The 21,217-nt window shown below is 46.4% G+C and overlaps 2 protein-coding genes and 1 pseudogene across 3 annotated transcripts in view; 2 read left to right on the forward strand and 1 right to left on the reverse strand.

Annotated features, from left to right (window-relative positions):
• Positions 1-19,980, forward strand: part of LOC142578569 (uncharacterized) — a 47,955-nt gene extending 27,975 nt beyond the window's left edge. For both annotated transcript variants that reach the window (XR_012827228.1, XM_075687950.1), the window contains exon 6: positions 18,346-19,980. The gene's annotated coding sequence lies outside the window, so the exon portion shown is untranslated. The remainder of the gene's footprint in view (positions 1-18,345) is intronic.
• LOC142580603 (U2 spliceosomal RNA) lies at positions 11,109-11,316 on the reverse strand (annotated as a pseudogene).
• LOC142578568 (uncharacterized) lies at positions 11,270-15,993 on the forward strand. Its single transcript, XM_075687949.1, has one exon. The coding sequence runs from the start codon at positions 11,562-11,564 to the stop codon at positions 12,870-12,872; it is 1,311 nt and encodes a 436-aa protein (XP_075544064.1). The 5' UTR covers positions 11,270-11,561; the 3' UTR covers positions 12,873-15,993.
• Positions 19,981-21,217: the final 1,237 nt, after the last annotated feature.

Below are 21,217 nucleotides of genomic sequence, written 5' to 3' on the forward strand. Positions count from 1 at the left end.
TAATTTTTGCAATTTTCCATTCTTGAGGAACCTCAGAAGTTTGCAATGATTTTGTAAAAATTAGCAATAAGTATTTGGAAACCGATTCAGCGTACCTTCTGAGAAAAGTATTTGGGATGTTATCTGGGCCGCTGGATGTTTTTATATCAAGATTAAGTAATAAAGAAAGAATTACCGCTTCCGTTATATTTAGCTCACATGGTACTTCACCTATGTCACTTGTCTGTGCGACCTTGTCTGGGATAGTGTTATTGTGCACTGTGAAAACTGATTGGAAAAATCGATTAAATTGGGTAGCCTTGGTTAAGGCTTCTGTTGGCAATGAGTTGCTCTTCTTCGGAACCCTAGATTTGAGATAGTGCCAAAATTTATGAGGGGATTTTTTAAATGAAGTTATTTAAGGTTTCATCCAAGTACTTTTGTTTAGCCGTTTTCGCTGCTATCTTCAACGCGTGAGAAAGTTCGCTAATTTTTCTTGTACAATTGAGGAAAAAAGTTCTTTTGTTTCTAAGTTTTCTGAGCCTTGCAATTCCGCGTTTTAAATGTATAATCTCTCTTGATATCCATGGGTTCATTTTGCGTACGGTTTTTATTTTCTTAGGAATGAATTTTCTGAGACAGTGATCAACATTAGCCCTGAAAAGCACCCATAGATTATAGTGAAAACACCGAAGGAATTCTGGGTAAGATTCTTCTAGGAAGTCAAGAACACTAACGTCATCGGCATTTGTCCAGTCGTATATTTGAGTCTTTTTCTTTCGCGCTCGCGGCCGGTTGTGTAATGTTAATGAACATATGGTTGCTTTGTGATCTGCAATGCCATTGACTGTTTCCCAAGAGATTGTGTTATCGGGAATATTGTCGCTTAAGAAGGTGAGGTCTAATATATTGCTGGTTTTCGTGGTTACACGTGTTGGTGCATGTATAATCTGCTTGAGGCTAAAGTTAAAGGCAATTTCCAGCAGTGCTTCTGCGCAGGACGGATCGGCAGTTCCGCCGTCAAGCGTTGCCCAGTCTATTGAGGGTAGGTTGTAGTCACCCGCGAGTATAATTTTATGAGTATCCTGAAGATGACGTTGCATGTAATCAGCCAGTGCGTGAAGCATACTGCAATCGGCGTTTGGGGGCCGGTACATAGTTCCGACGAAGAATACACATTTACCGACAGTAATCCTTACACCAGAATGCTTCTATACCATGTACGTCAGGCATGGGCATCGTTGGAATGTCGTCTCTCACCAAAATTGCAACACCCCCCCCTCCTCCCCGGGTGCATCTATCTTTGCGCAGGACAATATAGCCGGGTGGAAAGATGCCGCTGCTCGGAATTCGTGACGACAGCCATGTTTCACTGATTGTGACTATTTGCGGAGAGTGCTCCAGAATAAATGCTTCTAATTCTTCGGTTTTGTTTACAACGCTTCTGGAATTAATGTGCACTATAGTTAGCTTTTCTTGTTGGTCAGGCTGTTCCCGTTTTTTGCAAAGTTCTGCTTTTTTCTGTTTAATGGTACTTTGTCACCACTTTCTTCGTCCCAAACGAACACGTCATCATTAACCTTAATTTTATCAAAAATCAATTTGACTTTACCCTCATTTTCTCGATTGGTCTTGCAGCTATCCCATAGTTGTCTCCTAATATTACGCACCCTTAACGAGAAATCTTCGCTGACTGATATGGTGGTACCTTTAAGTTTGGTGCAGTTCTTAAATATCTTAGTTTTATCTCTGGAATCAAGCAGCTTAAAGATGACAGGACGTGTCTTGTTTTCTTTTTTGGCCCCAAGGCGGTGAATCCTCTCTATTCCAGAAATAGTGACGCCAAGTTTATTTTGAATGAGTTTCACACGTATTTCATTTTCAAGGCGCTCGACAGTCTCCTCTTGTACTTCCTTAATTCCGTAAACGATTAGGTTCGATCGCCTACTTCTGTTTTCGAGGTCGTCAACCTGCCGTGCTAGGTTAGTCACGGTTCGTTCCAATTGGATAATTTTGTCTTCTAAGTCACCTACCCTACCCTCGATGTGCGACAGTCCATCCAGTTTGGCGTGAATGTTTGCTAATGATTCAGAAGCCGCCTTGTTCTCGCTTTTAATGTCGTTAAGATCTGCAGCCATTTGGCGTATTTCGTTCATGACTTCTTGAATAGTAGGACCAGGATTACTTTCTATGTCTCCAGACAAGAGTAATAAATTTCTTAAGGAAACACCATACTCGGCAGCAAGTGAACACATTTGCCATGGGCACGGCAGCACCACAAGAAACACATTGTTACTACGAAAACATTTCCCGTAATCCTCCCTCACCTGGACGAGAAAGATGAAGTGGTTCGTGAGCGCCATGCTCACTGCGGTGCGGCCGTGCCCAATGCCGACGATGGACAAGTTGCTCCATTTATACGCAGTTGGTATCGCTGCCATCTCAGTTGTAAAAGTGAAGCGGTAGGGTGCGCTCTCACGCCAGTCCATCTCGTCGAGGGCTGCGCCGGACAGGGTGCGCATCCGCTGTGTTCCATGGATTTCAGCAAACGGAAGATCAAGCAGCGAAGCCGGGCCGTGATCCTGTTTGCAGACGTTGTGGGGCATCAAAAAACCAAGGACCTGGACGAGAAAGATGAAGTGGTTCGTGAGCGCCATGCTCACTGCGGTGCGGCCGTGCCCAATGCCGACGATGGACAAGTTGCTCCATTTATACGCAGTTGGTATCGCTGCCATCTCAGTTGTAGAAGTGAAGCGGTAGGGTGCGCTCTCCCGCCAGTCCATCTCTTCGAGGGCTGCGCCGGACAGGGTGCGCATCCGCTGTGTTCCATGGATTTCAGCGAACGGAAGATCAAGCAGCGAAGCCGGGCCGTGATCCTGTTTGCAGACGTTGTGGGGCAACAAAAAACCAAGGACCTGGACGAGAAAGATGAAGTGGTTGGTGAGCGCCATGCTCACTGCGGTGCGGCCGTGCCCACAGCGAACCCTGACCATGAGATGCATTAAGTTTAACGAAAAGCACACACGCATAGTTGTTTACAAGCCACGCGAGCGACGCACACGCAAGACGATCAAGTCCAGATCAGCCGGGGCGGACAGGCGAGTGGCGCCTTCGGGTGGGGAGGCTGAGAGATGGCGGCGGCTCTAATATGTTCGTAAGCAAAGTAGGCAGGGGTGCGCCGGAACTTGCGGAACAGATCGAGACACCGTCGCGAGGTGCTATGGATCAAGTATGGTCGGCAGAATGTTGTCCTGGGCTCAGCACGGGATCGCCTCTTGTGATGAGTTGGTCTTGTTTGTAGGCGTGCCTGGTGTTGGTCATGTAGGATGCGAGTGGTTCCGGGGCGCACGCAGTTAGAAGCGCCAAAGGGCATCGGCGGCGTTAGAAGACAAAGTACGTGCGTAGGTTTGTTTGTTTGTTTATTTCCTGCAACGTGGTTGATACTCGATTGACTGCGCCAGTAGCGACGTCGTTCCTCTCCGCCGTAACGGAGGCGCGCGGAGCAGTTTCTCTCCGGCTCCGCAATAAGTAGGCCACACGTCGTACGTACTCCTGAGGAGTGGGCAGCTTTCGATGAACAACGCCGCGAGCAGAACCGGGAACGAGCTCGCCTACGCAGTGCCGATGATGCATCCCGGGCACAAGAACAGGCTCGTGCAGCCGAGCGCAAACAGCAACTGCGTACCGAACATCCGGCAGCCTACCAAGTCTTCGTTTAATGAATCGTCAGGATTAACCGAGTGATTTTTCGGCCGCAGCAGCAGCGGCAGGGAAACACCGAATCTAAGCTTGTGCTCTGCTTTTTGCAGTCGCGAACATCGACCTTGGCCTATCGTCGCATCGAAGCGCATGCAGAAGAGCTTCCGCACCGCCCTGTCCTGCGTACAAGAAGCTAAAATTTGGACTGCCTGCACGCATCTGTGGCGCTCGTCACCAGCATCTCGAGTATAAAGGCAGCTCGTCCTGGCGTAGCGGCATTCGGCGGCAGCAGCAGCGGCAGCAGCGGCGGCAGGGAAACACTGAATCTAAGCCTGTGCTCTGCTTTTTGAAGTCGGGAACATCGACCTTGGCCTATCGTCACATAGAAGCGCATGCAGAAGAGCTTCCGCACCGCCCTGGCCTGCGCACAAGTAGCTAAAATTTGGACTGCCTGCACGCATCTGTGGCGCTCGTCACCAGCATCTCGAGTATAAAGGCAGCTCGTCCTGGCGTAGCGGCATTCGGCGGCAGCAGCAGCGGCAGCAGCGGCGGCAGGGAAACACTGAATCTAAGCCTGTGCTCTGCTTTTTGAAGTCGGGAACATCGACCTTGGCCTATCGTCACATAGAAGCGCATGCAGAAGAGCTTCCGCACCGCCCTGTCCTGCGTACAAGAAGCTAAAATTTGGACTGCCTGCACGCATCTGTGGCGCTCGTCACCAGCATCTCGAGTATAAAGGCAGCTCGTCCTGGCGTAGCGGCATTCGGCGGCAGCAGCAGCGGCAGCAGCGGCGGTAGGGAAACACTGAATCTAAGCTTGTGCTCTGCTTTTTGCAGTCGCGAACATCGACCTTGGCCTATCGTCGCATCGAAGCGCATGCAGAAGAGCTTCCGCACCGCCCTGGCCTGCGCACAAGTAGCTAAAATTTGGACTGCCTGCACGCATCTGTGGCGCTCGTCACCAGCATCTCGAGTATAAAGGCGGCTCGTCCTGGCGTAGCGGCATTCGGCGGCAGCAGCAGCGGCAGCAGCAGCGGTAGGGAAACACCGAATCTAAGCTTGTGCTCTGCTTTTTGCAGGTTGGTACCTTTCTGTACGGCTGCCTTCTGAGTATATACTATTGCTGCTGCTGCCGCTGCCATTAGACTACTACCAGTGCTTATGTGTTGCATGTCTGCCTCTATGCCCTTCTTTCTTGTTGTATTCTTTGTAAAAGCGTATTAAGTTGCATACGTAGCAATGACAACGAAAGCAATTTGTTGCTTTTCCTGCGGGGCCGAGTTTGAACCTACTGAGGCAGTGATAGTATGCGCAGACTGCGAGCACCGATTTCACATGGGAGATCGCTCTGGCCTCACAGAAAAGCAGTACAAGAGCAAATCAGCGTCTGCTAGGCAAAAGTGGTCGTGTCTCACCTGTAAGGCCTCGAAGAACGCGAAAGAAGGCCAAGAAGTTGCAGCCAGTGCCGATGAGATTACGGACATTAGATCACTGTTGCTTAGCATTAACCGAAAGCTTGACGAACTTATGCCCCTTAAAGAAACAGTGTCTAAAATTGAAGAATCAGTTCAAATGATGTCGGAGAAATACGACGAAGTTCTTGAAGGGGTGGCCACACAAGAGCGGGAAACAAAGGAAATTCGGAAAACAGTTGACATGCTAGAACAAAAATCCAAAGATACAGCTGGTGAGACTGTTCAAGTGCAACTGGAGCTACATGAACTGGAATGGAGAAATCGAAGGCAAAACTTACAATTTCATGGAATTCCTGTCTCTGGGCAAGAAAATCTTTTAAACAAAGTGAACAGTGTTGCTAACATGATGGAGGTTCCCGAACTCACGGAACTAGACGTCAGTGCCATACATCGCCTTCAAGCAAGGCCTGGCAAGATCCCTGGTGTGATTGTTAGGTTCACAAGGCAAATTGCACGAGATCAGTGGTTTGTGAACAGACATAAATTGAAGGAAAGTAGCTCCAGTGTCTTCGTACTAGAAAACTTGACCAGTCACAGCAGGCACTTACTTGGTATGGTGAAATAATGGGCCAAAGAAAAAGGGTACCGTTACGCGTGGCACCGAAATGGCAAGGTATTTCTGAGGCGGGCGGATGGTGACCGAGCACTTGTGATACGAAATGCACACGACCTTCCCGCTTAGTTTGTACTTTCATGATTGCACATTGTTTTGGTAAATGTCCAGTATGACAGAACATAGATATTTTTTTCCGCAAGAATTAGATGCAGCTGGTATAACCGAACATAAGAATTCCTTGAAATGCCTTCATTTGAATGCGCGCTCGCTCTGCACTAAACTAACAGATATCGTAGATTTCATCTCCAGTTTTTCCTTTTTGTTCGACGCTGTCATGGTCACGGAGACGTGGTTCAAAGATGACCGCGACGAGCTTAGCTTGTCTCATTATCACTGCTATTTTTTAAATCGTCCAAATCGTCGAGGGGGCGGTGTTATGTTGCTATTGAAAGATGCAATGAATTGCGAATTGCTTCCATCGTTCTGTAGTGTATGTGACGACTTCGAAATACTTACGGCACGTGCTGGCAAATACGGGTTCTCTGTTTGTTATAGGCCCCCAAATGGCAGCCTTCCTGGTTTTTTTTTTGTATCTATGAGCAGTTTCTGCGTTTTGTTTCCGATAATAACTTGTTCTTGATTACTGGTGGTGATTTTAACATAGATCTGTCTGTAAATGCCACATACAAGAAGGAAATGATCACTATAATAACGTCAAATGATTTTGAAAATCTGATTGCTTCGCCAACCCGACTTACAGACAGCAGTGAAACTCTACTCGACTTATTCATAACAAATATGCAAAACGAAAGCATAACCGCCGGTGTGCTATCATACGACATAAGCGACCGCCTTCCAATATTTATCATGATACCTAAACATAGCTTTCGAGATAAGAGGGATGTGAGATGCTTGAGTTATCAGCCAATTACAGCAGCCAACCTTGAGGCTTTTAGAACTCAGATGTTAACCTGTGACCTGGAAGTTATTGGTCAAATCGCGAATGCTGAAGGGGCATATACAAAGTTCATAGATATAATTTCTGGTGTATACAAGTACCACTTTCCCGAAAAAAGAATTACCTTAGGCAAAAAAATTCGTAAACCTTGAATAACGCCTGAACTACTTGTAAAATTACACGCAAAAACAAATTGTATCATAAATTTATTCAAAACAAGGACCCAAATACACTGAAACAATTCAAAACTTATCGAAATAAACTGAATAAAGAAATAAAACTAAGTAGAATGCAACACATTCAGTCTGAGTTTGAGTGCTCTGCACCAAAACCTGACTTCTTATGGAAAAGGTTAAATACTGTCCTTAATCGTAATAAATCGCATTCTCGCATAGAAAAACTGAACATAAATGGCAATGAGATATCTGGGATCCCTCTCGCCACTATTTTTAATGATCACTTTGTTAGCAACAATCAAAACAGTTCATCTAGGACATTGTTTAAGTTGAAGCCTGTTGCTAGCCCTTTCTCATCATTTCTTGAGCCTGTCTCTGAACATGAAGTTTTCTCGGCTTTCACGTCACTGCGAAATAGTTCCTCGTGTGATTTTGAAGGCATGCAAATTAGACCGATAAAGCACGTGTTAGATATTATCACACAGTACCTTACATATATTATTAATTTATGTTTGTCCAGTGCACCTTTTCCGAAAAGAATGCAAATCGCAAAAGTGAGTGTTTTATTTAAAAAGGGAGACAGAAATGATATCCAAAAATTATAGGCCTATATCCATATTGCCTATCTTTTCTAGGGGCCTGGCAAAAATCTTACATCGCCAATTTAATCATTTTTTCGTGAAGAACATTATAATATCACCTGCCCAATTCGGCTTCAGAAACCTTAAGTCCACCGAATATGCACTGTTGGAACAAAAGGAATTCATCTTATCCCATTTCGAAGAAAGAAGACTTGTGCTTGGCGTCTATGTAGATTTTAGCAAAGCATTTGATAATATTCACCATTTAACATTGATTGAAAAACTTCATAGCTATGGCATTCGAGGTCATTCTTTAGCACTAATTAAATCTTACCTAGCAAGCAGACAGCAATTTGTTCAGATAGATATGCATTGCTCAAGTATGAAGCCTATTTCAAAAGGAGTTCCGCAGGGAAGTGTTTTGGGGCCCCTTCTTTTCAACGCCTATATCAATGATGTAACGAATATTTACGTAAACGCGAAATATGTCCTGTATGCTGATGACGCCAGTATGTTTGTTTCAGGAACAAACTGTACAGATATAGAGTATGAAACGAACCTCATGCTCTCTAAGCTGAGGGACTGGTCAATAATGAACCAATTAGAAATAAACACAAACAAAACGAAAGCTGTGCTCTTTAGGCCTACAAATAAGCCAGTGAATTCAAATATTAACATTATGTACGGGGAAAAACGATAGAAATGGTTACTAGTATGAGAACTCTCGGCGTCACGTTTTCGAGTAATATGCTTTGGGACGAACACATTGACGCAGTCACAATCCAGTAATCTAGTGTCATTGGCATGACGTGGAAATGTAAATCACTATTGCCGTTTAAAGTTAAACTTCTCATTTAGAACTCGCTTTTTTATTCGTACCTCTATTATTGCTTATTGGTGTGGGGTACAACTACCTTTGTTAATTTGCATAAACTACTTGTCTTGCAAAATAAGTTTGTTCGGCTGCTCTTTAATGTCCCCTACAACTCCCATACTATAAACTTATTTCAGGAGCCAACAATTTCTGTGTTAAAGTTATACCAGTACAAGTTAACAACTGCATTTAGGCGGGAAGTAAAACTGAACTGCTCCTTTCTACGAGAACTTTGTAAACTTGAACTTAATGACAAATTTTATGTTACCCGTCATAAAGAGATATGGCGGGTGGTCGCACCCAGAACAAATTATTTAAGGGAAAAGCTGTCACACACAATACCAATGCTTCTAAATAAATATAATAATCTAGGCGTTGATATCACCCAAATAACGGCCCAACAACTGAGAGACTTGTATGTGCAGGATTTTTAAATTACTGTTTAAGCATACGTCCTCTCGGCTAGTATGTATATAAAGTGTGCATATATGCTTTTGTATATATGTGTGTGTATATATGTAGGTATGCATACGAGTGTGTATGCATATACGGGTATATGAATGCATGTGTGTGTACATATATATATATATATATATATGTATATAATGTTCAGCGGCGTCTTCTTGTTTCATTTGTATTCACCACGAGAACCACACAAGCTACCCTAAGTATTTTGATTTAGTCACCAGTGGCTCTCTATGGATATGGGTGTGCATGTGTATATGCGAGTATGTGGGTTCATGAGAGTATATATATATATATATATATATATATATATATATATATATATATATATAATGTATGTATGCATGTATGATGCATGTGTGTTTGCATGTATGCTGTTGCCGAAAATTCTGTAGGGGGGGGGGCTGCGGGCCTCGTCAAGCTGCATCTACTGGAGCAGCTTTTACTTGCAGCCTCCTCCATCAACTAGATGGAAATAAAGCTATTATATTCTATTCTATAAACACCTGAGCCGCACATTTCAGCTTCGCTGGTTAACCAACCGTACTGAGTACATGGGCGGTGGTTTGGTATTTTACATTTCATTAAAGTTTGCGCCGCAGAAACTTATGAGGCACGGCGCATTTAGGCAGCGTATTAATGTTAAAGAAAGCAGCGCCCCAGGCGGCGGTTGCGAAACGCCATTTACGACTGAGGCGCCATCGCTGGTGGGGAGACTAAACTGGCCCCAATGTTCAAGGCCCGGTATATATGCTGCCGAGTCCACTGATGCGTGCTTGGCTCACACTTACATTTTCACGGTGGTCAGTGGTGCCAGCATCGTCCGGGTACCACGTGTCGGTGAAACGTGGAGAATTTGGTGAGCTGATGCGATTGCAGACGGTGTTTTCAGAATCACAAATAATTCGTGCACTGTGAAACCATTTGGACGGTGGCAGGAGAGTGGCGCCTCCGAAGATGGCAGCGTCAGACTTTCACTGTTATTCAAACTACGGAAAGCCATCGTGAGCGTCTGCATAAACAAATCCAGCAGAACCCATCTCAGGATGAATGCCGTCGATAATGGACATTGAATAAATGCAGCCGCACACTCGAACTGCCGAAACGCGTCAGGTGTGAGGCATGCATGCTGCCTCGTGCGCACCGTCTGACAGCGCCGCTTTCGGGAACGCGTATACGCGCGTGCGAGTTCGAGCAAGGTCGTAGAATACACGTGTCGCAGGTTTGCTTCCGCCAAGCACCAGGTAAATTACAAAGTATATCTTTTCTGTCACTGAAGAGCAGAACATACCCAGTGGCACAGACCCAGTGTCTCATACATAGGGACCTAGATTATTCCAGCGGTAACTTTCAAACTTTGTTCCTCCAGCACAGCAGCCCGATGCTCTACTCATCAGACCGTGGACTACCCAATGACTCAAGTTGGCGGGAAGCTATATACATATATATATATATATATATATATATATATATATATATATATATATATATATATATATATATATATATATATAGAGAGAGAGAGAGAGAGAGAGAGAGAGAGAGTGATATAAAGGTAACCAACCTTTCCCCTAGCGAAAAATGGTGGTAAGCGAAGCTTGTCCTGCGTTCACCTGACCTTCGTCACGGTTAAGTAACCCACAGGTAACGGTGCCGCACTGCTTCGGCCTCTCGCTACCAAAGCTCGGGATCTTCTCGTCGCTGTCAGTTTACCTGGGCGCGGGCGGCTCTGGATCAGCGCGCCAACGGCGAGCCCTTTCACGGACGAGTCCTCGTCGCCGCTCGCTGAGCGCTGCCGGTTCCTCAGGGGAAGGCACAACGCGTAGCCTCCCCATCCGTTTCCGAGAAAGTACGCACAAAACCCTTTCGTGCCCTTTCCTTCCCCGGCGGAAGCGAAACGGCTCTGACTGGTTGCGGAATCATTGCTCCGGCGCCGCGGTGCGGCTGTCAACTCATCAAACCGCCCTTTGCCGCAGCTTCTCTGCTCTGCCTTGATGCCTGATGCATCAAGGCTCATTTTATTTATTGTTTGTTAGCAACGTCCCTGCTCTCCTAAAGATCGCCCGTTATGTGACGCCATCGGTCAAAATAGGGTGCTCCACATCCGACCGCCGTGACTCTTGAGTGGTGCTAACACTCCCAGTCTAGCACACATAAATTCTGAGGTTAGTGGACGAATTGATGGCCGTCGCTGTAGGACAACTGGTAGGGTACATTGCACGCGCAATGCGAAGGTTGTGGGTTCGGTCCCCATAGGCAAAAGTTATGTATTCGTCCACTTTCATTTCTCTTTAACAGCGAAGCTGTACATGGCTTGTTTCCAGCGGATGAATGTCCGTAGACCAAGAACCGTGGGCAGATCCCGAAAATAGTGCAATACCGGGCCGGCCCGCGGCGGAGGTGAAGGAGGCTTCAAGCACGCAACCAGCTTGCAAAAATAAGTTTAATATCTTGGGTCCAAATACAACCCGTATCGGATATTAAGCTGATAAGAAAAGATAAAAAATTGGAGGACGCTTAAGCTTCGCCTTCAAGAGTGGAACGCGACAGCGTTCCCGTCGACCCGCAAAGGGGTGTAAGACAATGGGCTACGGCGCAGCGACTACGCGCCCCGCATCGGACGCGGTGAGCGTGGAGCAACGCAGCGTTCGGCGCGACAACGAAATGTGCGCCTGAGCAAGCGACGCACGCCTGAGCCTTAGAAACAGCTAGTTTCTAAGGTAACACCGCGTTCACTAGAGGCGCTTTTGTACCGCTTTGAAGCATCGAACTCAGTCATTCCAGTCTTTTTCTTTCTCTATGGTCATTCTGCTTCTGGACGCCGTGCAGTACGGACGCAGAATGGAGGGCTCCTCGAGAGCTGCGAAAGCGGCCGACGTTGGCCGTGGTACCCCGTGTTCCGCGTTGCCCAAGGATTACCGTGTCATCTTGCCGCCGTTACGAACAGGTGAAGGACAAAGGCGTGCAGTTGTATTGCACTGCGACGTCACTGGACGGCCTTACAGAATCGACGACTTCCGGAAGCCCTTGAAGGATGCTGGAGTAATTCAGCAAGTAGGCGGAATTGGAGCATACCAAATGTCGCACGTGTGGCTGCTGAACATGAAGACAGATGAGGCAAAGCAGACGCTGCTAGACGCCGGACCACTACTGGTGAAGAACCGGACATGCCTCGTCATTGATCCAGCGAGGCAAGAACTCAGGATTAAGCTACATTGGGTCGCGTTCGACGTCACCTCTGAGACCATTCGACGAGCCTTCCGAGAGTATGGCGAGATAAAGGAAGTAATCAGTGATCGGTGGAAGGCCGAGGACTTCGAGGGCGCCGAGTCAACGACTCGTCTAGTGCGTCTTCTTCTGCGCGATGGTGTCACACCAGACCGCATCCCACATCAGATGCGTCTTGGTAGCGGCACTTCGCTAGTGGTTGTGCCTGGACGTGCCCCGTTATGCCTTCGTTGTCACAACACTGGACACATACGACGTGAATGCCGAGTGCCCAGGTGTGCTGCTTGCCGAGCGTTCGGGCACGAGCAGGCTAATTGTACTCGCTCGTATGCCAGAGTTGCAAGCGTAGGCGGTGAAGCAGACCGGAGCGAGATGCTCATGGACGAAGAAGAAGCGGAGAGCGTGGCTGGGATGGTGGCGTCTATCAGCGACGCGGCCGCAGACGCGGCGTCCACCAGCTCAGCAAGTGCGCAAGAGAACAAGGCTGCAGACGCTCGGGCAGCAGACGCCACTCTCGAAGACACTTCGACGGGAAAGTACGAAGAAGGTTCGGCAGAGCGCCCTTCTGAAACCCACTCTTTAGGAAAGCAGCTGCCACTAAGTGCGTCCGGGAGTGGTGAGAAAACAGCTGAACTCAAGACCGCAGTAAGCGAGGTCGTTGCGACTCTCGAGGACAGTGATTCGACGGATGAGGCTGCAATGGACGCCGAGGCAACACCTACGAAGCGCCGACTCAGCAAAGCAAGCACGGCTTCTCAAGACACCCGGCTACGAGCAACGGAGAGGCGTGGGACCGAGCCTGGAACCAAAAAGCCTCGGGTGGCCACCAGCCATCAGCGGTCGGCGTCGCTTACACGCGGCGGCGGCAAGTCGACGCCCTGAGCGTCGACTGGACTGTGTGTTGCTACAAGGCAAGGTCTGTGAGGGGAGCGCCGTAGGCTCGGTCTGGTGTCACTCGCCAATATGGAGTCCTTAGAGAGGTCGATAAATATTGCAACACTTAACGTCCGAGGGCTTAGTGCCAACAGGCGGCAAAACCAACTTTTTTGATATTGTAGCCATTCAGGAGACCAAAGTGGAGAGAGAGGATCAGACAGAGCGTATGGTGCGTCCTTTCACGAGACGCTATAACGTGAGTGTTGCCCATGCGGTGGGGAGGTCTTCGGGGTGCATTTTGTTAATTCGGCAGAGTCTTGGTGCTGTAGTGCAGTCGGTGACTACCTGTGAGTCAGGCCGTTTCATTGTATCTGACTTTTCCCTGTCAACAGAAAATTGGCGAGTAATTTGTCTTTATGCACCAACTCAGGCTCAAGAGCGAAAGATTTTTTTTGAAGAAATGGAGACGTACGTGAAATGCGAGCGTAGACTAATCCTGGCGGGAGATTTCAATTGTGTCTGTACGGAACGTGACAAAACCAGTGGGAAACACAATGATGCAAGTACTGCTGTTTTGAAAGACTTGATTGCAGAATTTAATCTAGAAGACGTAGGTGAATGTCTTTGCGGTGGAAAAGCGGTCACCTTTACCCACTTTCAGGGTGCGAGCCATGCTAGACTTGACAGAGTGTACGTGTCGGCTGAACTAATTCAGTCGTGTCGAGATTATCGAGTCACACCTGTTGCATTTAGTGATCATTGTTTGGTTTCTTTCCGTGTTGGAAAGGAAAAAACAAATAGCAAAGAAATTTCCTGGGATCTTTGGAAATTTAATGCCAACTTGCTGAAAGACGACGAGTTTTGTGAGCAGTTTCTCAAGGCTATAGATAAAACAAAAACTCAAAACTTAGATAGTTGGGGACATAAATGGGAAGTTTGTAAGCAAACAATTAAATTGAAAGCACTTGAAAGGGCCAGTGTCTTAAGTCACGCGAAAAAAGAACTCGAGTCCCATCTTAGATTGAATCTGAAGCAATTATTGGAAGCTGAAAGTATACAACCCGGTTATTTCTTAGAGGACATAAAAAGCATAAAGCAAAAACTTGAGCTGATAGACCAAGAGCGATACAATGGAGCATTGATTCGAGCCAGAGCTGAAAAATGGAGCACAGGAGAAATGCCGACAAAACGTGCCTTGGGAGTCGAAAAGAAATATGCTTCCCAAAATGCAATAACAGAAATAGAACATTATGGGTTACTGTCTACCAACAAAGAAACAATAGCAAGTTGTTTTTTGGAATATTACAAAGTATTGTTTTCTCGTAGCCAAGTTGACACTGATAGATTTAAAAAAGACTTCATGTCATTGATGCCAACATTAGATGATGAAACTAAGGAAGTATTAGAAGTGCCCATAACAGTAGAGGAAGTTAAGAATTCGATTGACCATTTAAATAATGGCAAATCACCGGGACCGGATGGCTTAAGCGCTGCATTGTACAAGGCGTTTAAGGGTGTTATCGCACCCGTTTTGACTGAAGTATACGACGAGGCTTACGCGAAGAAACATCTACCGCCGTCCTTTTTGTCAGCACACACGGTCCTAATACCAAAAACTGAAGACCCAATCAAATTGCGTAACGTCACATCGTATAGGCCGATTAGCCTGACAAATATAGACTATAAAATATTAATGAAAGTATTGGCTAACAGGTTGCAGACCGTAATGAAAGATTTAGTCGGTCCACATCAAACGTGCGGAATAAAAGGAAGGACAATTATGACAAATATACACATAGCACGATCAATCCTTGAATGCTGTGACGCAATGCAACTAAGTGTCGCTATGCTGCAGGTTGACCTTGAGAAGGCATTCGACCGCGTGCCGCACGATCTGCTTCTCTGTATGCTTGAATATGTGAATGTAGGCAATGTGGTAAGCGAAGGTGTGCGGATGGCTTACGCCGGATGTACGACGAGATTGATAATAAACAAATCAGTAGGTGAATACATACCAGTACAGCGCTCGGTCAGACAAGGGTGCCCATTATCACCGCTTCTTTTTTGCATATATATTGAGCCCTTTTGTCTAAGCGTAATTAGGAACAACGCGATACGTGGATTTCAGTTACATCAAGCCGAGGTAAGCCTTCTTGCTTACGCTGATGACATTGCAGTTTTCTGTGCTGATCATGAAAGTATAATGCATACCGTCAATGCTGTTAAAAGTTTCTGTCAAGCAAGTGGTAGTGCAGTAAACTGGGACAAGTGCGTTGGGTTCTGGCATGGGGAATGGGACGTCGCACCAAGGATGTTTTTGAGCATTAAATGGCAAGAAACACCGACAAAATACTTAGGAGTACCCCTACAGTACTACTCTGATAATGAGCCTTATTGGAAAAAACAAACAGAGGTGTTACGTGAAAATGCACAAAAGTGGAAAGGATGGGATAAGTCGATTTTCGCACGGGCCACGACGTGCAACCTATTTCTTGTAAGCAAGCTATGGTATGTAATGCAAGTTTTGCATTGCAGCAGGTTAAATGTACAAAAAATGCACAGAGTGTTCGCAGTCTTTATCTGGAGCTCTCTATGGGAAAAAACGAGCCGAACAAATCTGTTTAAAAGAGGGAGTGATGGTGGGCTTGGTCTAGTGCATCTGTATGTGAGACAACTCGTCAGTCGATTTGTTTTTCTCAGAGATGTAGATCATACCTTTCTCAGAACTATGATTCAACTGAGGCTGGGTAAAGTGCTACCAGAGTTTGTTGTGTCTTCGGTGTGTCAGCAAGGACCAGTACGAGGATATCTAAAAGAAGTGGTGTCATCTTTCCGCTTCTTATCGGTGCGTTTTTCTTTGCAATATTTGACAGATGTGTCATGCAAAAAACTGTACAAGGACCTTGTGGATGTGTTATTTCCTGTGCCATTGTACCGTGAATTATACTGTGCAGGCAAAGGAAAAGATGTTTTGAAACGCGTTAAAAAAATGCTAGTTGCGCCAGGGGTTAAAACTTTTTTTTAAGCTGCACACAGGAACCTTACCTGTTAAAACATGGTTAGAAGAAAAGGGTTTATTTGTTCCGTGGGGTACTCATTGTTTGTTATGCAAAAAACCAGAGACAATTGAGCATGTGTTTTTAGATTGCTGGGGTGGAGTGTTCTTCTGGGACATCTTAGAGAGAACCTTGAAAAAAGAGTTGCCATTAAGTCCGCACGGAATCCGTTATCTCACGGTCGAAAACGACGATGGTGTGCCTTTCGATCTGGTTATGCTCCTGGGCCTGCACAGTATATGGCGAACTCGGACTGCTGTACACAATGCGGATATTGACGCTAGACCGGTTCGCGAATATTTTTGCGAATCGGTGTCCCATTTTGTCGAAGTGCAGAAGGTGCAGACGTATGTACCAGAGTGGGTTCCAAGATTAGAAATGTTGTTGCAGATGCCGAAATACTGATGGCTTGTAGTCAGCAAACAGCTGACGGTTCTCGGTACTATTATCTTGTTAATCTGTTCTTCTGATCTCGTAAACTCTGTGAAAACCGAGGCAATAAAGAAAAAAAAAACTCGTGGCTCAGTGGTAACGTCTCCGTCTCACACTCCGGAGACCCTGGTTCGATTCCCACCCAGCCCATCTTGGAAGTTGCTTTTTATTTATGAAGTGCCTGCCGTGATTTATCGCTCACGGCCAACGCCACGGACGCCGACACCAACGCCGACGACACCGGCTTTTCTGCGACACGAGCTCCTTAACGCTATCGCTTTAATACACTTTGACCCGCGTCGGCCATGTCTGCGTTCGCACCACCCTCTCTTTGTCGGCGTTCCAAGCGCTCGCGTATCTCCTTTCCTTCCTCTATCCAGTGGTGGCGGTCCCGTCGAAACGTCACGCGAATGTATATATCACGGTAAACGAGTCCGTATCTGTGTTCAAAATTCTTTGTCACCTCTGTATCGTATGCTAAACAGCTTCGCTGCTTATCCGCCTTCCCAGAGTAGAATGGCTCATGATTTTTTCTTCATTATTTTCTACATTACAACTTCAGCCACAGCTAATTACCCTTATGCTTTCCTTGCATTTATTGCTTGTTCAGTTTATATTCTTGTGATTAACAAAAATCGAGCCCCTCTGTTTCCCTTGCTCTCGTTTATATATAAGCAAGGAAATGTGCGTGAAGTATCCTAAGAATGCTAATCGCATTAAAAACAGGCCGGTCGGGAGAAAGCTGGCCATCAATGTTATCTCATGATTTCTGATAGACTTCACTACTGCTCGGTTCCCATTTCGGAGTTGCACAATGTGTCCTAAAACAAATAAAAAAATTAAATATATGCATTTTCAATAGCTAGCTAGACATTGTGATTTCTCACGCAGCTGATTTTCGCGTCCGCTAGGAATGTGTATGAAAAGATGAAAAATCACTGGCAAATTAAAAGAAAAGCCTGTTGCAACAAAATGAACAATTGCTATCCAACGCTGGTGCATGCATGCAGTTTTGATTAAGACCTAACAACTAAGACATTCGTACTCGCCTCGCATACCACACTGCAGCTTCAGCCACCACTCCTAAGAGCTGCCATCAATTTTAACGCGATAGCGTTAAGGGTCCCGTATCGACATGTTTGCACAGTGCAAAACACGAGGACTGAAGGAAGAACACAACACAAACGCTGTGTTGTGTTCGTCCTTCAGTCCTCGTATTTTGCGCTGTGTAAACGACTCGATATTGAATCAACTCGCCCAAGCTTCCACCTCATCAAGGGTCCCGTGCCGCAGAAAATCCGGTGTCGGCGTCCCGCGTCGACTGCCGTTTCGGCAAAAGTCATTTATAACTGAAGGAAAAAGCAGTCACAAAACACAAAGGACGAGAAGAGAGGTTCACACCACAACGACTGGACTATCAACTGAGCTTTATTAGAAACGGCGTAGTCCCAGCAAGGCCAGCAGAGCATGCGCAACCACAGCATCACTAATCACAGAGCATGAAAAGTCAGGTTATTGCATTTATCGTAAGCGATCTAAAAAGGCAAATTCTTTTTCAAGTAAGCGCACCGAGGTTACTAATGCAGCCGCCACCTAATAAAGTGATGTAGTACGCTTCCAGGATTTCTTCTTCTTTGCCCTTGCCCCTACGAAGAATCGTTACATTGCTGAACAAAGGCCATTAAATCATCATCATCATGGCCCACACAAGAGGCCGCGTTTCTACCAGAAAGCTCGCCTTCGTGCATAGCGTTCGCCGCCAGCGTTTCTCGGTAAACATTACGGTCACATAAGCTTACTGTCACCGGGAAGCGTGAGAAGCAGTCAGGGATCTTTGAATGCTATCGCGTTCCACTCTTAAAGGCGATGCTTAAGCGTCCTCCAAATTTTTATATACACGGCAAAGTCACCGCTTAAGTGACAGCAACGTTTACGCATGCGCGCAACCATCAATCCATTGTAAAAGACGGCTTTCCTTTTTTCATTCGCAGGAATCTGTGCAGGCACAGCCAAAACACGGCAAAGTCTCATCAACTACGTGGGCAACAACATAGAAAAGTTCCTGCGTTTGCATTCAATAGATGAGGCGTAAACTCGTAAAGGCACATGGGATGTGTCGTCTGCTCGGCTCTTCTGGTTCAACCAATGACGGTTCCGACGCACAATTCCTGGGGCCGGTCGCGTTTGCTCTCCGTGCATCTTCATCGCCCGCGCTGCTAATTTCTAGACCTCTGATGGTCGCATCCATGACTGACCACGAAATCTGAGCATAGGCAGTCATTTTAAATATTTGCTTAGCCGAATTGATCGAACACGTGAATTAGCTATGCGTGCTGTCGCATTTTTGTGCTTACCTTGAATGACGGCTCACATTTTCTTGTTCTCAAGTGAATTCTGTCCATGGCAACGATAAAGGTTTCTTTTTTACTTATTTCATCTCAATTTCACCAGCTTGTTCAAACATGCATGGTTTAGTAGTGGAGGCACTACAGGCGGCCAAGTGGTTCCAATACAAGCGTTTTCTTGACCTCTTGGAACACCATTTAGGCGAGCATCACGCATGATATAGCGATCTTAACTTGGTCTTCGATGTAAAATTACCCAGGTGTACTGGGAGGATTGAAAAAACGTAGACAGCAATTTTTCTCGTATATTACCTGAAAGGTGCACGAGGCGAGGATAACGATCGCAAAGCTGCAGTGTTTTCCTTATAAAAAGATGCAAGTCCAGCGTGCGGGGAAGCCAGCTGCAGTCGACGAGCGCTCGAGCATGCCTGATGTTCCATATCTCACACAAATATCACAATGTGTCCCAAACACAAAGGGTACACGCTAGCTTTGAACGCGTTAGAGAGTTTTATAATAAATGTTTTTGTGAAGTTGGAGAAAGTGATACTACATGAAAACTTGCTTAACGCATGCAGACCACGTGGCTAACGTTTGGTATTACGCTTGTTCAAGGAAATATCAGTAACGTGGAAAGCAAGCTATTTTACTAGACAACACATGCACGACTCGCATGTAAACGTCGCAAAACATATAAAGGTTCACTGTAAAATTATATAAAATTGCAAGTATGTGATGCCAACTTGTCCAGGCATCTACTTTAGCAGTGATATAAAAGTTGGAAAAGCCAAATGTGTGGAAAGTGTCAAGGTTCTTAGCAGCTGCTGTGCGTGCAACGCGATTTATCAATGTCTACGACAGGTGAACACGTAAGTGTATAGGACGGGCACCATATCGCGACTCAACTATTACAAAATCACTCACGTCCTTAGCCCGAACAGAATGGACGTGAGAACAAGTGCGATTTGTCATTCAATGTAACTGCGACAGCACGCACAGGTAATTCGATCGATTGGATAAAAAAAAAGAATTATTTTCAACGACTGCCTGAGTCAGTCATCGCTGCGACCTGAGCACACCTCGCAAAGAAGGGAATCGCGCGCTGGAACCGTTATCTGTTGAACTACAAGCTTTTACGCCCCACCTATTACAAACAGGCCAACAAAAATGAGTCCCGCAAACGGACATTTGTGATACTCAGAAATAGCCATTACCAGCGCAAATATTTTACAACGTCAGCAGACGGTGAGCGCAGAATTTTAATAAATTTTTTTTCCAGAATTGCAGGAAGTGTTGTGCGCAGTTCGGGGCATCACGACGTGTGTAATTATTGCCAAATGTAATTATCGAGGATTATTAAAATTATTAGGTTGGAACTGCGCGGCTGCGGCGGTGAAAGGGCGCTGCTGCAACGTCGTCGCTATAGGAACAGCCAGCAAGGAAGGAAGGAAGGAAGGAAATCAACTTTAGTCAAGGTCCTGCAGGCCACGAGAGCTTTGGGCTCTCCTGGAGTGGGCGTCTCCCACGACGGAACCGGGAGGTCGAATTTCCTGGCGGCGTCGTGGACCTGCTGGACGGCCCAGAGTTGGGGAGCGAGTTCTTTGCTTCGGATTGCTTTTTCAAACTTGCGCTTGTCCGGTTCGGATTTTATGTGAGCTTGCGAGCACGGCCAGAGTAAATGATAGACGTTAAGGGGTGTATTGCAATTGGTGCAATAAGACCTGCCATAGAGCTCAGGCATGTAATGGTGTAGTCTGTTTTGCGTGAGCCAGCAAGGCCTAGTATGCACTGACGTCATCGAGGCAGCCACATTGTTGCACAGCCAGCACTTGGCCACCACGGTGAGCTTTATCTCGATTCTCTCATCTCATTCAGCACAGTGGAAGCTGTAAATAGGGCTACAAAACGGGGCTCCATGACGTCGCGTGGATACTCTCGATGGAGGAAGGAAATTGTTAGGACAGAGCATTATGTCACGCATCCAGCCCTGCCAAGCGAACGCTCCGTGAAGCCAGCCCTGCGCTCAGTGGTGGCCTAACACGTGACCCCTTGCGTCAAAGTCACGGAGCAAGAATCGAGATTTTCCGAGATGTTTGGTTCCCAGTAGCTATGCCAGTAGTTTTATTCAGTGTGTGCTTGTTCGGCTGCCCTGCCGTGGCGTGTCTGCAGAACACTAAAACCAGCCGCGCAATTTGACGTGCGATCACGAGTTGGGCCGGCAGGTTCAAAGGCGCTGCGCAATGCTCCCTCTTCCTCCATGATACGCCCTACACTTCCGAAGGTGCGATAACCGGCTTACACAGCTTTTCTGCCTTTGATGTATCAGCTGTCGGAGGGGCGTAGGTAAGCGGATGATTTTTTAAAGACCAAGTCTTTCTTGGCAAGCCAACCGCACTTTCACTATGGGGATTGTGCAGCCGCTTCCTTGGGCCGATCCTGGAGAAACTGCAGTCAAAATATAAATGCAACTGTGGTCACTAGGCATGCGCCACACGATTTGTTCCCCTAGGGTCACTGG

This window comes from Dermacentor variabilis, chromosome 4 (assembly GCF_050947875.1).
Source record: "Dermacentor variabilis isolate Ectoservices chromosome 4, ASM5094787v1, whole genome shotgun sequence".
Taxonomy (NCBI): domain Eukaryota; kingdom Metazoa; phylum Arthropoda; class Arachnida; order Ixodida; family Ixodidae; genus Dermacentor; species Dermacentor variabilis.

Coding starts and splice junctions, on each gene's coding strand:
- LOC142578568 (XM_075687949.1), top strand. CDS start 11,562: ATGGTCATTCTGCTTCTGGACGCCGTGCAGTACGGACGCAGAATGGAG.